The following is a 19,185-nucleotide window of genomic DNA, read 5'->3' as shown; positions in this document are numbered from 1 at the left end:
CTATTTTTAGAAATTTACATGTGACGTCACTTTTTGTGGCGTTGATACATTCGTGTGACTCACAGTTCATAATTCTATTGTGGTGTCGGTGTACTGTCGTAAATTAATGGAAGGTGTCCGTTGTTATTCTGTGGTTTACATGTTGTAATGTACTATTATATTATTTATTTATGTATTTCTCTGTCCTAAGTGTTCTTTCGTTTATTTGTACTGTATTCCTGTCACGTAATGTTGTCATTTTAGCGGTATTTTTAACATTGCCATATAAGCGGGAGGTTTGGCTAGCCATTAAAACAGGTTCAACTCACCATTTTTTTTTAAAATGTCCTGTACCAAGTCAGGAATATGGCAGCTGTTATCAAATAGTCCGTTTCTATGTATGTTGGCGTTTTTTTTTGTAGCAGTTCAGTGTTTCTGTTGTTCCGTTGTTTTCCTCTTATAGTTCTTGTGTTTCCCTCGGTTTTGGTTTGTGACCCGGATTTGTTTTCATTTAATCGATATATGACTATTGAACAGGGGTATACTACTTTTGCCGTTATTTAACATTTATTTTACTTATCTTAAAGAATGTAGAGAAAAAACATTTATAGCGGTATAACAAACAAAAACACATTTTGTAAATTAACTTTTTAATTTACAATAATGACGTCATACTAATTGATAAACATATTTAAAATTATACACGTTTGGGTATTAATCATCTTACATCAGTTTTATAAAATGACCTCAGCTGAAGAACAGACAAAAACAACAGAAAAAAAAAAAACAAAACACAACACAACACAACACAACACAACCTAAATAAAAGTTTAATTATGTTTATTCAAGACAATTATTTTTTTTAGTTTTGTTTGTACTTCAGGTACATTTTTTAATGTTTATAGGTGCCTGTGTTGACGTCATACCAAACTGTAATCAATATGGACAAACAGTGTGTGTAGGAACTTAAAAACCATAGACATCTAGAAAACTGTGCATATTATAGCAAAATATGTAACGGTACAGTAAACGGTTTTGTTTTCTTATATATATTATATCTATCTATCTATCTATTAATCATAAATATTTATATTATGAAATGGTTACATAAGCAGAAATTTAGATATCAAATCATGAAATGCGTCTTTCAAATATTTATCTGTTGAGGTTAAGAAATACTGTATTGTAAGTAGTACAGTCATAAAATTAAGATCGAATGCATGTTGCAATGCACGAAATATCGAAGAAGCGATGGCAGATAAATATGGTTTTGAACAAAATGCAATGACCGAAATGAGAGCAGAGAAAGGTTGAACTGTACAAGTTACATCAGCAGAATTTGTAGAAATGTCAATACCCAGTTTGATCCAATTTTATATGAAAACTTGATCTCCCGTCTAATAATCAATTAGTGAAATTGTTATAAATTTGTTTGACCGATGTCATTAATTATCATTGATTGTATTTGCAAACATTTATGTTTTGGATCTCAAAACCAGAAAAATCAAATTGAAGAACACAATTCTCACCAAAATTCAGAGGTGAACTAAGTGCTGCAGAGAAGTAGGCAGTTTTTGCTCTATAAGTTGCAACCCGTTGTTCGTAACAATTGAATATCCGGTTGTTAGACGTATTTTGAAATTAGTTATTCACTTCCATAACAAACGAATTGTGACAACGACCTAAAAAAAAAAACAAATTCGTGATCATGTTTGACGTAGATCTTCTGGAACGTTCAACCAATTCATTGAGTCCTTAAGACTTTTTTAATGGATTTCTGTTATTCATGCACATGTTCATTTAAGTCTTAATCATATAATTTAAATACGCGTCTACGTGACAAGCAAATGCAAAATGATTAAAGTGTTCTCTGTTTAGTCCGATTGATTTATAAATTATTTTTTTTAATGATAAAAAAAATATGCCTGTATCCTTCAAAGAATAAAATCGTATTTATACAGCCTAAATGGAACATCTTCAGGAATAAGTAATGTAAGTTTAAGGGGCGCGCTCAAAACGTGTATGAACGAGATATTTTTGCAAAATGTATTATTATTCTTAAAAACAATAAACTACGTATATACATGAAAATAAATATATTTTTTTTTATTATTTTAATCATCCGTCGTTCACTTTTCACGTCTTATTTAGTAAACACACTTCAAATTTATTTCAGACATCTGTTTGTTATAAAAGACAGTATGTTGAGTTTAGATGTATTGACTGTTCTGTATCGTTGGTTTACTGTCTCATCAAAATATACCTCACATCATCTTTTATTATAACCCAAGAGTTGACTTCTTCCGAGCAACCGTAGACCCTTGTTCGTTTGAATGTGCGGGATGAATAAATAAACAGCCACTGTCGGTCGAAATTGGGACGTAAAATCCAATGTCTCGTGTAGCGAGAGTGTCAGTTTCTCGTCTCGTAAAAGAACCATTGGAACAACTCTTTTAGGGTGGTCCGTACGTGGCCTGTTCAAGGTAAAATATTTACCCCTTTTCAACATACCATTTTTCCCCATTGGCAGTCATGCAAATTTACCGACCTTCATTCGTGTCGTCCCATCTTTCAAAACCCACCTAGAATATGTAATTGTAAATAGTTTCTGGTCCTGAATATGTTTGAAATAAGTCATGCCCGATTACCTTTTAGTAAATTGAACTTCAACTAGAAGACCTACACCTGGTTAATAAGTTCGGGTACAAACAAGTAAACAAAAGAGATCCTTTATGAAATGGTTATCTGTTACTTTAATAACAGGATTGTCTGATATAAAATATTGTTCTAATGATAAATGTTCTTTTCTCAGATTTAAAAGATAAATAAGTGAAGGATGTATTTTTTTAACAATGTTTTGTAATAGTCTACTAAATTGAGTTTAGCTTGAGGATACAACAATACGAAATTTCTTCTTTTATAGATACTAATTCTTGCTATACTGATAAAAGAATTTGCGAAATAAAAATCAAAACCTTTTCTTTTCTTAAAAAAAACCAATCAGCATCGTTTGGTCAAAATCAAGCGTGTTTATAAGGGTATCATCAACATTGTACATAAAATTTATTAAAAAGTCTTTCAGAAAATCAGTGAATTGTGACAGATTGACTACTTAGACCACTGGGCCACCGAGACTACAGTATAAATGCCAATGATATGGATATATAAAACAGATCATTCACAATAATCGGAGTATAACAGAGTGGAATGCAACTGTTACAGAGTCTTATTCCAAGGACAAAAATCTTGTCAAGTCTATTGCTATACGATATTCTTTAGAGCGGGTGGCAAAATGCGGCACTCCGTTCGATTTTTCCGGAAGCTTCTCTTTTGAAAGCATTTTTTACTTCCCAAAAATATATTATGCTCAAGAGGGTATTATCATGAACCAGGAATCGTACATTTCTACTACCTAAAGGTATTTGAGTACGTTCTAGAGGAACAATCTAAATAAAAAGTAAACTGATTTTTTTTTAAATCGGCTTTGTTTCAACCATTTAAAGACCTGGCTTTAATAACGAATCAGCTTATTATATAAGCTTACGATAAATACAAAAATATCATTATATATCTGCGAATAAAAAGGAATAACTAAACAAATTTATTAGACTTTCTCAATTTTTGAACGAGTGTATCATAATCTAAATGGATTGGCAATACAGATCATTTCCCCTATATGGTAAGTGTACATGTATTATTATTTGTAGACCGTCTCAAGAATTTCTATATTTACTTATTCAATTTGTCCTTACAACAAATTCGTCTTTGTGCATCCCTATAGTCATGACATGATTATCAATTAGAAAGTTCAAATTGGCGCATCTTTTAAATCACTGAAAGAAAATCTAAGCCTAAACTGTTGAGATACATTGCAATGCAACCTTGCAGTCTAAAAACATGTTTTTAAATTGGATTAACAAATTACAGACAGTCTATACTCTCGGCTTTAATGACAATATCATGGGAATTGGTAATATATCTAGAACAGATTCTGTTAACATTTTGGATATAGTTTCTAAAACAGTTCGTAAAACCCGTTCTCATGGGCGAAGAATAAATCGCGATCAAAGAAAATTTCGTAATAACAATACAAATATTTCGGACCTAATTTCTATTTCAAAAAACAACGGTCGACATTATCTATTAACCAAGCTCTGTTCTTTGTTTGTTAATAAATTACATCAAATTTTGGAGGAATGAAACACAATTCCATATTGCAGTCCTAAGTATGAAATAGTTTAAATAATAAATGCATATTGTTATTCTCAAATGTTTCCCAAAATTGATCGCCCTGAAGATCACAAAAAACATTTTATTAAAATTGAATATGTCAATAAAGGTTTTGACTTTCTAAATATTGCCAGTATTTTTAATGACCATTCTGTTAAAGAACAAACTCCTGGCTATTTTGATAATACTGAACTCCCTCTTATTTGTTATGTTTACAAAAAATCTACCCGGAAATATGTGTTTAATTACAGCGAAGTGTGTAAAGATGTTAATATCAGTGACAATACACCTACCTCATGAAATTGATGTAATTCCGAATACATTTATGGCCCCAGTTCCCATGTTATAACAGGAGACCTTAACATCGTTCGTGACCGAGAGTTGTAATCATTCCTCAGTAAAGGACCTAAATATCGTCCCCCGTCAATTATTAATTGAAATGAGTGTCGTAACATCATCCACGACTCACTCCATACTTACTGCTTTAAATGGATAAAACGAGAAAAAGCTGACAAGAAACCGTTAGATTCTTTTTTGAATTCGGTAATGAACATAGTTGATATACGTATTCAACATTTTAAAGATCATTTTACTCCTAATAACAGCCATAATAGCCCAGTTTCTCGTATCAAACATCAGCTAAAAGAACTTGCCAAGGAATTTGTTTTTGTCCCGGCTGATAAAGCTGCTAACAATATCATTATTGTTTGACGTAAATTTTACATTGAGGTTCTACAAAAGGAAATCATGAATTCACCAACATTCCAAATGACTCCATTTTTGGAAAATAACATCTGTAACAAACATAAACTTTACATGCAGAACCAAACACAATGAAAGTTCCAACTATGTACTGGCTTCCGAAGCTGCACAAAATAAACAAATATAGATTTATTTCGTCTTTAAGCCATTGTTCTACTACTGAGCTATCTATTCTACTTACTAGTACACTTGGTACAATCAAAAAATCGATTCGCTCGTGTTTGTAAAAACGTATTTGATTTCAACGAAAGAAATCTCTGTATTACTGAAAAATTATTACACCAGGGTTTTCGATAACACAAACTAGTCAAAACATTTACTAAATTTTATCATCGGTACAAGGACATCATTCGTAAATATAAATCAACATGTAGACATCTTATACGTTCAGGTATTTCACATCCAATATTTTATGGTAGTATTCTTTACAAAGCACAAAAATGTCGGCATTCACCTCAAAAGCTAATCAAACCATTAAACAGACTTATTCGGAAAGGATATAGTTACGATACTGTTGTCAGGTAATTAAGGATTGCATATATTGGTATTAATATTGATTCACTCATAGGGTCATTGCATCGGAAATAAACACTATTATTCTAAAACCAGTTGTTGGCATGATACGGGTTATGTTCTTCTCATATATTCTATGATTGTATGATACTATACCCCTAACGGGAAGGATTATACTTGATTTTCATATGATGAAGACATAATCTTTCAATCAGTTTAATTGAGGTCTGGAGCTGGCATGTCAGTAACTGCTAGTTGTCTTTTGTTAATTTATGTATCATTGTCATTTTGCTTAGTTTCTTTTGTTACCTATTCTGACATCGGACACGGAATTCTTTTGAACTGAGTTTTACTTTGCGTATTGCTATGTGTTTCTTTATTCTACATTGGCTAGAGATATAGGGAGAGGGTTGTGATCTCACAAAACATGTTTAACCCCGCCGCATTTTTGCGCCTGTCCCAAGTCAGGAGCCTCTGGCCTTTGTTAGTCTTGTATGTTTTTTTAATTTTAGTTCATTTATATGTTTTGGAGTTTAGTGTGATGTCCATTTTCACTGAACTAGTACACAATTTTATTTAGGGGCCAGCTGAGGACTACCTCCGGGTGCGGGATTTTCTCGCTGCGTTGAAGACCCATTGGTGGCCTTCGGCTGTTGTCTGCTCTTTGGTCGGGTTGTTGTCTCTTTGACATATTCACCATTTCCATTCTCAATTTTATTTTGTTTGGAAAGTATTATCTAAATGCTACAGAACTGGAAGAACGCTGGGGACATTTAGCAAAGTCTGTGGTTGATTTTGAAATCAAGAGAAGTTCGACGGATTCTTTGTAAAACTTTTCCGAAACCACAGTTTAACGCAGACGTTGCAGATTATGAGGCAAAATTAATTTCTCTTTGAATAGATGGCTGATTGATTTTAGTGACCGAAGTGATTTTTATTTTGCTAAATTTTTATGCTGAATTGCAATTTATACGTTGTGAACTTGGAGATGCGAAAATATTCATAGAGTTGCTGTTTTTAATTGTTCTGATACTGTTTAAAATCAAAATCATCCTATTGGACATTGACCTGTATTGTTTTGTCTTTCTAGACAATATAATAAAATCTTTGAAAATTTTATGAATTTCTCAAGCCATTAGATACTGGTATTTCAATTCTCTCGAATCATAATGATCTTCGAGTATGTGCCAAAACCTGTGATTCTATTTTGAAAAGACGCCGAGATGTTTTATATTGTAAATGATATCATGATGATACGTATTTTCATGATTAAAATTTTTCACCTTTAATGATTTAACACATCATAGATACCAGGCTTAAAATTTGTACGCCAGACGCGCGTTTTGTCTACAAAAGACTCATCGCTCAAATCAAAAAGGTTAAAAGGGCCAAATAAAAAACGAAGTTAAAGAGCATGCATGTTACTCTTGATGCAACGTCGTAATCTACTGTAAATGTATCGTTTATGCTCGCATTTGATAGAAATAAGGATATGTGATATAAGTGACGATGAGACAACTACCTACCAGCTAATTTTATATTTGTATAACATAAGTTGAGACGTAACTATAATATTGTATTGAGTTTATAGTTAAAAAAAAAAAAAAGGAAAATGGCACATGATTTTTACTTGTACATACTTGAAAAAATACAATCATTAATGAAGAAATCAGAACTTCGAACATATGAAATATATGTGGGATATACGTCTTCAATGAGACAACAATCAAGCAACGCTAATTTATCTTCTCGTCGGTTAAGTTAGTGACAGTTATCCTTCAATATATAATGTCATGCCATATGCACAATAATTATTCTTGAGTAGGTGATGAGGTGCAAGAAAGGTTGAGGATAAAAAGTTGACAATTTAAAGAAGATTTTTGTCAGGTTACACCTGAACCGCAAATTATATTAATAGTGAATTGAACAGCCAATATATAGCATTAGGAACTTATAAATGAAAACAAACTTATTGAAAATTTTGGTTTTATTTATAATCCCCCTACACTTTTATGTGTGTGGAGGGTGCAGTTACCTCTTAAGCTCACTCCCTGCTTTGCCACTTGCAGTAATTGTGTAATGCCTTACAAATTGTTTCATGTTTTGTAGAAACATTAACAGATCTTTTTTTTAAATATCAAACTACATGTATATAATCTTTTTAATTTCATTATTTTTTATATCTTTTTTTAAAGGACTACTTGCGCTAATACTTGTACCAACCAGTTTTGGACTATTTTTTGGACCGAGTTATTCCATTAGCTTAGAATCAGAACTCCGAACAGAATTATTCACAACTAATGAATATGAAGTTTTGCAAAGACCCGAGAAAAATGTCGTTATAAGTATAAGTATGACAATTCTTACAATCAACGATTTGGTAGGTAGTATTTCTATTTCATATGATTATACTTCCTATTCTGCAGTAAAATTTACACCATGCTGTCATTTAATGAAACCAGATAAATCTGCTTTTATGCTGCGTTCATCATCTTAGATCGGCATCTTGTGTCTTTTGTCTTGTTCTATTTGTTTTTTTTTTTCTTTTTTTTTTTTTTCTTTTAGCTTAGTACCGATCGAACTCCTACCAACCGAATTTTCTACCACTGTCCCAGGAGAGGAATTGGTTGAGCGCTTATACACATGATAAATCCCGCTACTTTTTTTATGTGCACGTCCATAGCCAGGAACTTGAATACAGCGGTTGATGTTTTCCACTATTTGTGATGTTTGTTTTTGCGTTCATTGTGATACTATAAATCAGACTGTTAGTTTTCTCTTTTGAATTGATTCACAGATATAGATTTAGATTCAATATTTTATTAAAGTCCTACCACTTGTAATACATATAATACAATAATCATAATATATACATTGTATAACACAGTAATTTTATAAGTTAAAATACAAGTGCCATTCTATAAAGAATTATCAGAGACTTAAGAAATTCCAATAAATTATAACTAGATATTTATCATGTCTATAAAATATTTCAGTTCTGTAAAAACATAACTACCAATCAAGCATATAAACACCTATTTCTTCTACTTAAAATATTAAAACAGGTCTTGGCAACCATATCATAACAATAGTTACTTTTAAAAAGATATATAAAATTATCATCATCAGATAAAATATCAAGATTAACATTACTTCCTTTAACTTCGTAAAATAAACTTTTACGCAAATCTGCATAAAAAGGACAGTCTAATAAAACACGTTTCTCATCTTCAATTTGATCATTACATAAAAAGCAAACTCTTTTATTTCCAGTTTTGTTTTCATAGCGACCTGTTTCTATTTGTTAAGGGGCGACGTTACCACTAAATTGAGCAAATGCACTTCTGTATCGACTTGAAATGTTCTTACTCAAATGCATCTCTGTTTCAAAAATATTTTCAAACAGTGTGACCTACCGATTTAGACTTATTACCGGGTTTGTACTAACATGAGCAACACGACGGGTGCCATATGTGGGTCAGGATCTGCATACTCTTCCGGAGTACCTGAGAGGTTCGTGATGCTGAGTCTTTAGTTTTCTATATTGTTTTGTGTACTATTGTTTGTCTGTTTGTCTTTTTCTTTTTTAGCCATGGCGTTGTCAGTTTATTTTCGACTTATGAGTTTGAATGTCCCTTTTGTATCTTTCGCCTCTCCTTTTTCAAACAATGTATTAGTCCGTAATTGTTTTCAAACATTTTATTACAATATTCTATTATGCCAATTTACCGTATATTTTTCAAATGAATAATCTTCTAACTGAGTTATAACATTTTTTTGCAACAGATTCTATAAATTAGTGTATAAATCTAAATTAAATTCTCTAAATATTTTCATAATTCGGTTACAACAGTTTTTCTTTTTATTAATACCATTTCTAAAAGCCAATCGAAACACTCTATCTGTTGACACAGTACTACATCTTGCCCAATGTCCAAAACCACAATTTCACTGCTTAACACATGGAGGTTTCCAAATCATATCCCTATTAATGGCGTCATTAGGTGTATATTTACGAAGACCCATAAAAATTGGATAGCTTTGTGTTGAACAGCAATTATGCAAGAAAAATCTGTAGTGCCCCCAGAAGGCTGCACCATAACTTACAACTTGCCAGACTAGGCTATCAAAAAGTTTGGTATATGTATTGAGGGGAAACCTCCATGCGCTTTACTCATTACAATCAGTAAACTCAATGCTCTCCTTGCTGACCTAGCTACAGCTTTCGCCATCTCATTATAATCAAGAAATTTAGTCAAAAATAAGCTAATATATTGATATTTTGATACAATACACAATTGTGTTTCGCCAAGTAAAATATTACATTTGTTGGTTGTATAGAGGGATTTTGTCTTTTTCAAAGTTAATATTATTATTATGCCATTTCGGAACCTTGTAGAGCTTACTTTAAGGTAAATGTATTTGCTCATTATTAAAACCCGCACTGTGATTGATCTTTAATTATTTGTTCTCAAATTTGTCCATTGATCTTTATAAACAATTGTATTAATGGCAGTAATGCTACATTTCCTCATTTTGATGATTATCTTAAAATGAGGTCAAATTCATGAAACAACTCCTTCTAAGTCATTGAAAGCTATCGTTTTGGATCAACTTTAATATCATGGTGTGAATTAGACATACCCCATCGACCAAACACCCTAAGTGATATATTGCATATTTATATTGATACGATATTATCGTTATTATGTTAAAGAATTTATAAACTATCATAACTATTGTTCGACACTTATTTATGGTTGAAGACAGTTTATTGACCTCTAAAACTCTGATATCTGATCGTTTAATGTGTTCTTTAGTTGTTTTCTCATTGACGTATTCACCATGACAGCTTTTTTTCTTGCATTATTAATCATCGAAAACACAAAGACTAGTTTATTTCATATTCTTAGTGGTTTCAAAGTCTCACATATCATATAACAGTGAACAATATTTGAAATTATGTTTGTCCCCGGTGCGACGCGTTGCGAGGCACATATGATTCTGGGTGGGCGTCCGTCCGTACGTCCGTCTGTCTGTTCGTCCGGTCTTGTTAGCGCTTTTACACTGTACGATTCTTCCTAGATTTTTACAAAACTTTTATCATAAGTTTATTTGCCCCTTCGAAACATCAATTATATGGAAAATTGTATTGTTAGCGCTCTTATTTGTACAATTTCTGTCAGATATTTATGAAACTTATGTCATAAGTTTATATCAGCAATATCCCGGACAAGTTCGAAAATCAATGCCGATCGACAATTTCAAAAGAGTTATGTCCCCTGGAAATATTAATTATTTGAAAAAATTGCAGTGCAATCGCTCTCACGTGTACAATTTTTGTCTGATTTTTATCAAATTTATATCAAAGTTTATATCAGCAGTGTCTTGGACAATCTCGATATCAGTGCCGATCAAATATTTTAAAAGAGTTATGACCCTTGGAAATATTATTTATATGAAAAATTGCATTGTTAGCGCTCTCATGTGTATATTTCTTGCCGGATTTTTATCAAATTTATATTATAGGATTATATCAGCAATATCTCGAACAAGTTTGAAAATCAGTACCGATCGACAAATTTTTAACAGAGTTATGTCCCCTGGAAATATTAATTATTTGAAAAAATTGCAGTGCAATCGCTCTCACGTGTACAATTTTTGTCTGATTTTTATCAAATTTATATCAAAGTTTATATCAGCAATTTCTTGGACATTCTCGATATCAGTGCCGATGAAATATTTTAAAAGAGTTATGCTCTTGGAAATATTTATTTTTCAGAAATTGCATTGCATTTGCTCTCAAGCCCTCATTTCTCTTAGATATTTATAAAACTTTCAAAGAACAAAAAAAGTTTTTTTAGTTATTGTCCCTGGACAGATTAAATATGTGCATTGCAAGGGACATTGGAACTCTTTCCTTATGTTGATATGAATATTATTTGAAATATTATATATTCACTCACCACTTTAGCACTGCGGGTTTATCTCTTTTTATATGCGTTCATCAAAGAATTGTTAAAAAGACCATCAATCGGTATATCGAGGCAAAGACTCGTGAAGTCAAAGGAAAAAAAAAAGTACTGCAATCGATCAGCAATGCATTTTTGTTAATCTTTAAAAGTCTCTGATAAACTTGATCAGGCTAGGGACAAGGTACTAGGCGTTCGATATCGTACAAACACCTTTCCAATGTTGAAAACTGTGTTTTGACCTCTAGATGTTTGTTTACGTTAACGTTTACATCATATCTCAACTTATTCGGCTTATTTTGCAAATAAACCTGAACCAAAACAGCAAAACAATGTTTGTCGAAATAATTTTACATAAAGGATAGTACTTTATATGTGAAGTTAAAAGTCACAAGTTCAAAAGAACACACAAAACATAAATAGCTCAGTGAAATATCAATGGATTACAATAAGAAAAACAAATATCTTTATAACGGAAAAATATTTACTTTTTCTGTTGAATTTATATTTAAAGTCATATGATCCTTCAAATTTAACCACCAAAAAAATGAATAAGTTTTATATACTTGAACGGTTAAGTTTGACTATAAAACATGTGTACAAAGACTTTCTTTATGTATCTAAAGAGTTTATCTGTAATAAATAGTATGCTTGTGCTTTCAGAACATAAAAGACCAGGCACTGTCTATATCAGGATATCTAACATTTGTAAGTAATTTGACTATTTTAATTAACTGAAAATGTAAATAGAATTGCGAAAATTTGTAGAAGACGCACAAAACATATATTTTGTCAAAATAAGAAAACAGCAAACAATCCCCCAAACCCCACCCAATCCCGCAAAAAAAACCCACCAACAACAGATACAAAAACGAAAGCAAAACCAAAACCAAAACAATACACATACACAAATGGGTTAACTGTTAATATTTCCACTGTATTTTATTTCTGTTGTGCTAAATTTTGTCACCAACTTGGTTCAGTTCTGAATCTGTTTGAAATATTCATTTTCTAACTAGAGATTCAATATTACCTTACATAATTGTCTTTTATGAGCTACATCTGTCGTGTTTGCTTAATGTAAAAGAGTTGAAACGGCCTCTTTACATCTTAGTTTTGAGATATAAATTATCCTTTAAATGATTAATACTTTTAATTAGGAATCCATATCTTGTCTCTTCCATGCTATGAAGGGTTGACAAAGCTTCTGGATTATTCGATTCCTCACGTCCTTGCTTTAAGAATAAACGATGGTATTTCATACTTTGGTAAACCCTATTTTCCGTTCTTGTTTGTATGAGTACTTTTAATTTCGTAATTTGGTTGGTTTGAGTTGTTTTTTTTAAGTGTTCGCTTTGGTGCCTTACTCTTAATGAAGCAGTCAATTCAATGATTATAACAGTATGTTTGTCTGCAATGATGTAATGTATTTTTCACACTGTGCAACACAGTTTTAGTTTGTAACCCGGATTTGTTTTTATCTCTATCGATTAATGAGTTTCGAACAGCGGTATACTACTGTTGCCTTTATTTGCTACGTTTTGAGGCGTTTAGCTGTGGTGCACATTATAATTTTTTTCAGAACACTAATGTTTGCTTGTATCACAGATTTCATTGATATTATTAAATCAGAGAGTGTTTTTAGATTTTCTTTTCTCACATTTCGCATTTTCTGACATAGTCTTTTACATCTTCTTCCGTTATTCTAAATGTTCCATATCTTTGTAAGATTTTGCAAATTAATTGAAAACTAAAAACTTACCAAAACGTTTTTTGAATTATCTAACCTGCATGTTATTTTTTCCACCCTAAGAATTGGAGAGACAGTAGATTAGATTGGTCTGATCCTGCTAACACAACACAGGATTATCGAAGTATTGATTTTCTATTCAGTAACGAAGAATATGTTTGGAGACCGTCAATCATCATTGAAAATTCGTAAGTAGATCACCGATGTAATCAAAGATTCAATCAATTGCCAATATTTTGGATACATTTAGCAGTACATGTTCACCTTTAAACTTTGTGCATTTTTAAATAAAAATTAAAGGGTATTAGCCGTATAGATTGAATCATGTGACAATCTGTTAACGCCTGCATAATGAAATTAGCACAGCTTTAACAGTTGAAAATAAATTTAAACTGGCTTTTGGAAATTTTTCTGATCAAATATTAATATCCTACGTCTGCAAAATGAAAAAAAATGCCTCAAACAATTCCGTATCACTATTGAGTCCAGAACGCCAATGCATCAAAAAATGTGTGAATTTGTATGTGGTTCTCTTTGCGTACTCCTGCTTCCCCAACCACTTGAAATAAAACCAGGCTGTTTCCTGCTCTTTGGTAGGGTTGTTGTCCCTTTAACACATCCCCCATATCCATTCTCAATTCTATGGTATGACCAAAATGTATTGGAAGGCACAAGTCAATCTGTATGAATTAATTAGTAAAAGAAAGAATTCAATATTTGAAGAAAAAAAAGTATTTTAGATGTAATTTTTTATGAAATTCATAGACCCATAGATTTAAGGAGGACATTTTTAGGATCCAACACGTAAATGACCAGTGTAGGAAAATCGGTCTATCAAGTTAAACACCATAAAGCATATGGCAACCGCCGCAGTCTTTCGTATGGCTTACATCTTTTCAGAAGTTTTTTTTATAGATATAATACAGTCAATTTTATATTCACACATTATGAAAATCTACGATTTACTTGCAGGATACAGGATATGGGAGTAATTAGCGACAAATCAACACCTATGCGTATAACACACATGGGAACAGTAGTTTGGAGTCCATCGGGCATTTTTGTAGTAAGCTGTGAATCTGACACCACCTATTACCCATTAGATACACAAGAGTGCAAAGTAAAAGTTAGTTCTAAGGCCTACACAATAAATGAAGTATCTTTAATGCTGACTTTTAATCCTGTTATCTTAGATTTTTATTCAAAAAATGGAGAATGGGACCTTGTGTCAGCATCAGGATCAGATGTCAGTGATACTGCCGTTGGACAGTCTTCATTTTCAAGTGTTGATTTCGATATCAAACTTCGGCGTCGTCCTGTTTTCCACATTATAAACACACTGTTTCCAGTAGTTATGATGGCCATTCTGATTGCAATGGTATTTAAACTTCCTGTGGACTCTGGCGAGAGAAACGGATTTGCATTAACAGTGCTTCTGGCTTATGCTGTATATCTTTCAATTATTTCAGAAAATATTCCCAGCACTTCTGTTTCAGTTTGCTTCCTGTGTAAGTATACAGAGCTCAAAGACCGGGAAATATTTATTTTATATGATGATGTACATAGCAGGTAAACCACTTCAACGATTAACTTTATAATCATACTGAAAAAAAATCTATGCATCATGCTAACAAGGATTTTTTCAAGGATCAAGAATTATTTTATATTCAAATTACTTACTTATAGGCATAAATTTAAGCTGTTCCGCATAAGTTAATGTTCTTTTCATAGATTAAATATTAAGTATCAAAGAACCCGTAAAATACGATACCTGATCAAAATGATACTTACTAAAGTTTATGCTTTGGAATCGCTGTTCCGGAAATAATTATATCTTACCATGGAAGTAGGTATTTGGAATATAAAACAATTCTTGATATATTACAACAGGAACAGCTTACTCCCAACTGGCATAGCTAGGCCATTTTTAAGTGTACGCCCGAACCATGGCTATTGGTCTTGTAGGCCGTTTCAGGCACCTAGTGGTTCCAGGGGTGGGGCAAATTCCCCCGGAAGCTCACGCATTATCGAGAAAGAAATCCTATTTCTGCCAGTAAAAACTCATCAATAGCAAAATATGTTTTAGACCAATTGGTTTACTTTTTATTTCTATTTTATTAATTGTTTTAATTTATACTCAAATGGTCATTGGTTTAAGGGAAAAGTTTCCAAACCAGTTACTGTAAAATATTTTTAAAAGAAGATATGGGGTCGAACAATCTATCGACAAAAAATCCAAAACTTTAGAGATAGTAAACAAGAGGTAATAAAGAGCCACTTTTCTTCACCTAGGTTTATAAGCATCTTCAGCAATTAACACTCTCCAACGATGTGGACAATAATAGAATTCATTACAAAAATCTCTTCTCTGTTGATCTTGTATTGTTGATTATGCTTTCTGTTTACGGTTTCTCTCTACCTTTAGTTTTTGCCCAAAACTCAAAAAAGGATAAAAAAAATTGTCGTTTGAGTACAACCATTCCTTTTAAGAGTCTACTAATTATTTTGTCAAAATTTTACTTGTTTTGCGGACCAGTTTTGCTATTTAAAGTGTTTTTCTATTATGTATAGTTTTCAAGATAATAGCCAAAAAGGTAAAATATTGGAAACAATCGTCATTAAAGACCAAGAACTCCAATAAGGAGTAAACTGACTATTTCGGCCAGTAGACTTTTAAATTGTTGATGTTGTCTTGCTGATCATTTTTGCTTATTTACATTTCTATTTATCTATTATAGTTTTTCAGATATTAGTCAAAAACGTAAAAAAATGATAAAAATTGTCATTAAAAGGCAATAACTCGATAAGAAGTCGTCTGACGATTCGACCATGTATCTTATTTGTAGATCTTACCTTGTTGATTGTTTTATCTCTATCTATTGTCATTTTCACGATAATAGGCAAGAAACTTTAAAAATGGTAAAATTCGTCATCTAAGGGCAATAACTCCTAGCAGTTTTGAAGATGATAGACAAAACGCATTTTATCCTTATGTTCTATTTATAGCCATGTCGGTCATGTTGGTTGCAAGGCGGGGTCATCGGACACATTTTTTAAAACTAGATACCCCAATGATGATTGTGGCTGATTGGTTAAATTTAGTAGTTTCAGAGGAGATTTTTGTAAAAGTTGACGACGACAGACGACGATCGACTCCAAGTGATGAAAAAAGCTCACTTAGCCCTATGTAAAACTTCAGTCAAAATAATTTCGTTTATTAAACACTCAAATGTAGAGGTTTGTACAGTACGATATTGTGTATAAAAATGTCATTGAGACTTTGACAGAAAATGAAAAAAACATATATGATAAGATTTGATTAAAAAGTAAATTTCGTCACTCATTATTACAAGCAATGCAAGAAAGAAATACAGACTCGTGAGCTTTTAACCAATTCTTAAAGTAACTAATTTTTGTCTCCAAAATTTTTATGTTCACCCAGGCGTCTTGAAATAAACGAGTCTCATCCAAAACCGGAGTCAATAAACGGTTTTGGTTGAGTACGTGTTGCTCAATCTATGATTTTCTGTATATTGTTGGCAGACTGTTGTTTGTTGTTTTATTTCTATATAATTTGGTTTTTTTTGTTGTGTTTTATAATGATTTTGTTTTTTCGTTAACAAATAATTTTTCATAACTCCCTTGATATTTTCTTCTATTGTTATCTCAATTTAAACTGACGTAACTATTTTGGGATTTTAGTTACGGATAGCAATCAGTCAACTTGTAGTTTAAAAATCCAACAGAACGTCTATAATTTTAAGGCAACTTCAACTCAACGTAAATAACACAGATATTAATTGATAAACAAGTTTTGAAATCTTTCCTCACTATATTGATTTATGATTTTTTTTTCTTTCTATTTCAGCCTTGTACCTGGCGTTTGTTTTATTTCTTGCTGTAATGTCAGTAGTTTTGACCATATTTGTATTGCGTGCGCACTACGGGACCGGTAAAATCCCTAAACTACTGAAAATTGTATTCAACTGTACATCACGTTCAAAAGTTGATGTTCAGATATTAGAAAAAAAAGATGTAGGAGAATACAAACATGAAGAAAACAAACTGACATGGCAAAAAGTTGCTGTAAAAATGGATACTGTGTTTTTCTATGTTTACGTATTGTTAATATCTGTTGTTACGTCTGTACTCACAGTTGCATACATTATTCATTATCGTAGTATTTAGTCGTTACGTCTGTACTCACAGTAGCATCCATGATTCATTATTGTAGTATTTAGTCGTTACGTCTGTACTCACAGTAGCATATTTTATTCATTATCGTAGTATTTAGTTGTTACGTCTGTACTCACAGTATCATACATTATTTATTATCGTAGTATTTACTATAAACCGGGAAATTTCGCGCCGTCTTTTTTCAACAAAATCTAGATTCGCGCCGTTTTCAATTTGCGATGTCCCGGTGTCCTATATAAGTTTTTTCATAAATGATTTGGAAACTGTATAGTTTTAATACATGTATTTAAATCAAGTGATAAAACCAATCAAAAATCCTTTTGACGGTTAAGATTTGAAATTATAAATCATGATTGCTTGTAAAAACACATTCAGAATAAACAGAGAGGAATGACCTAATTAAGAGTGTATTAAATGCTGACAGAATTACTTACTCTTTTGATCTGAATGATATGTACAGTATATGCAATGAGTAATCATTTTAAAACTGATTGACCGGAGTCATTTACATAACTGTAACGATAGATGTTCATTTAGGAATATCCGTAATGTCCACTTGCTGAAGATGTCTTCCATGTTAGTTAGACTATCATGAGATATAGTTTTGAATTTCTAAAATTGACTTTCCTTTAGAAATAAAGTAATGGTTTGCGGTATAGATATGTGGTCTGTAAAACTGATGTTTCAAATTAGTCATCTACATATCTTTTTGACATATGGTCATAATCGGTCTTGTATGGACTTTATCTTTGTGTTCGGATTTCCTTGAAATATTCACGATCGTTCGAAAATAGCGAAAATAAAACTGCCGTGAAAATTTCCCTGTTTATAGTAGTTGTTACATTGTACGTCTGTACTCACAGTAGCAAACATTATTCATTATTGTAGTATTTAGTTTTTACGTCTGTACTCACAGTAGCATACATTATTTATTATCGTAGTATTGAGTTGTTACATCTGTACTCACAGTAGCATACATTATTCATAATCGTATTATTTTGTTGTTAGTTCTGTACTCACAGAAACATACATTATTGTATATGATATCGAATGTACAAACATTACGCTATACGTAAATGGTGAATCGAAGAAAGTAATACCTATGACAAACAATTAGTTTCTATGTCGTGATCAATTATTTGTCTCATGAATAAAAACAACACAAATGTAGAATTGGCGAATTTGTCATGGCTTTAATTTTACAACAATATCATAACAACAATCAGATTTTCAAAAGGCCAAAGAATAAATCATTCAATGACAGTATAATTATGTTTTTCTTTGATTCAGTAAAGGGCAACCAGCACTGAAAAGGTGGTAACTGGGCTTCCAGTACCTAAATAAGATAAATTCCGCCATACACACTGATTGTTCAAATGGATCACAGCACTATCCACCATATGTCATAATGATCAAATTATTATTCTTCAAAGCCATGACGATTTAGTAACGACTGCATACAAAATCTGTAATCATAAAAAATATCAGCAGCAAATAAATAATTTTCAGGGTAGGGTGTGGTGGGTTATTTTGTCCTTTCACTCCGTCTAAAGTTTGTTAAACAATGAAACAACATGCCCGAAACAACTGGTTTTACTTTTGTCTGAATTCCCGCCTTTTTTATGCACGAGATAATTGCGTATCGCTTGTGTACAGAAAAATATATAATATAAAACCGGTTTAATATGTCGCTTGCAACAATCAAAACTTTAAATAAGGGAGATAAATCAAATACTTATCAATTCAATAAATAAATTTAATTCATATTGATTAAATTTCATT

General features: G+C 31.9%; 1 protein-coding gene across 1 annotated transcript; it reads left to right on the top strand.

Moving 5' to 3' along the window:
- The first annotated feature begins 3,474 nt into the window (after nt 1-3,474).
- LOC127698673 (acetylcholine receptor subunit delta-like) lies at nt 3,475-18,580 on the top strand. Its single transcript, XM_052202271.1, has 6 exons — nt 3,475-3,658; nt 7,680-7,864; nt 12,120-12,164; nt 13,270-13,394; nt 14,179-14,714; nt 17,075-18,580. Exons 1-6 carry the CDS (start codon nt 3,625-3,627, stop codon nt 17,392-17,394), a joined length of 1,245 nt encoding a protein of 414 aa, XP_052058231.1. The 5' UTR covers nt 3,475-3,624; the 3' UTR covers nt 17,395-18,580.
- The last annotated feature ends 605 nt before the right edge of the window (nt 18,581-19,185 follow it).

Source organism: Mytilus californianus, unplaced genomic scaffold (genome assembly GCF_021869535.1).
Source record: "Mytilus californianus isolate M0D057914Y unplaced genomic scaffold, xbMytCali1.0.p SCAF_4, whole genome shotgun sequence".
NCBI lineage: Eukaryota > Metazoa > Mollusca > Bivalvia > Mytilida > Mytilidae > Mytilus > Mytilus californianus.
Note: the sequence above shows the minus strand (reverse complement) of the source record. Positions and strands in the feature narration are given on the sequence as shown.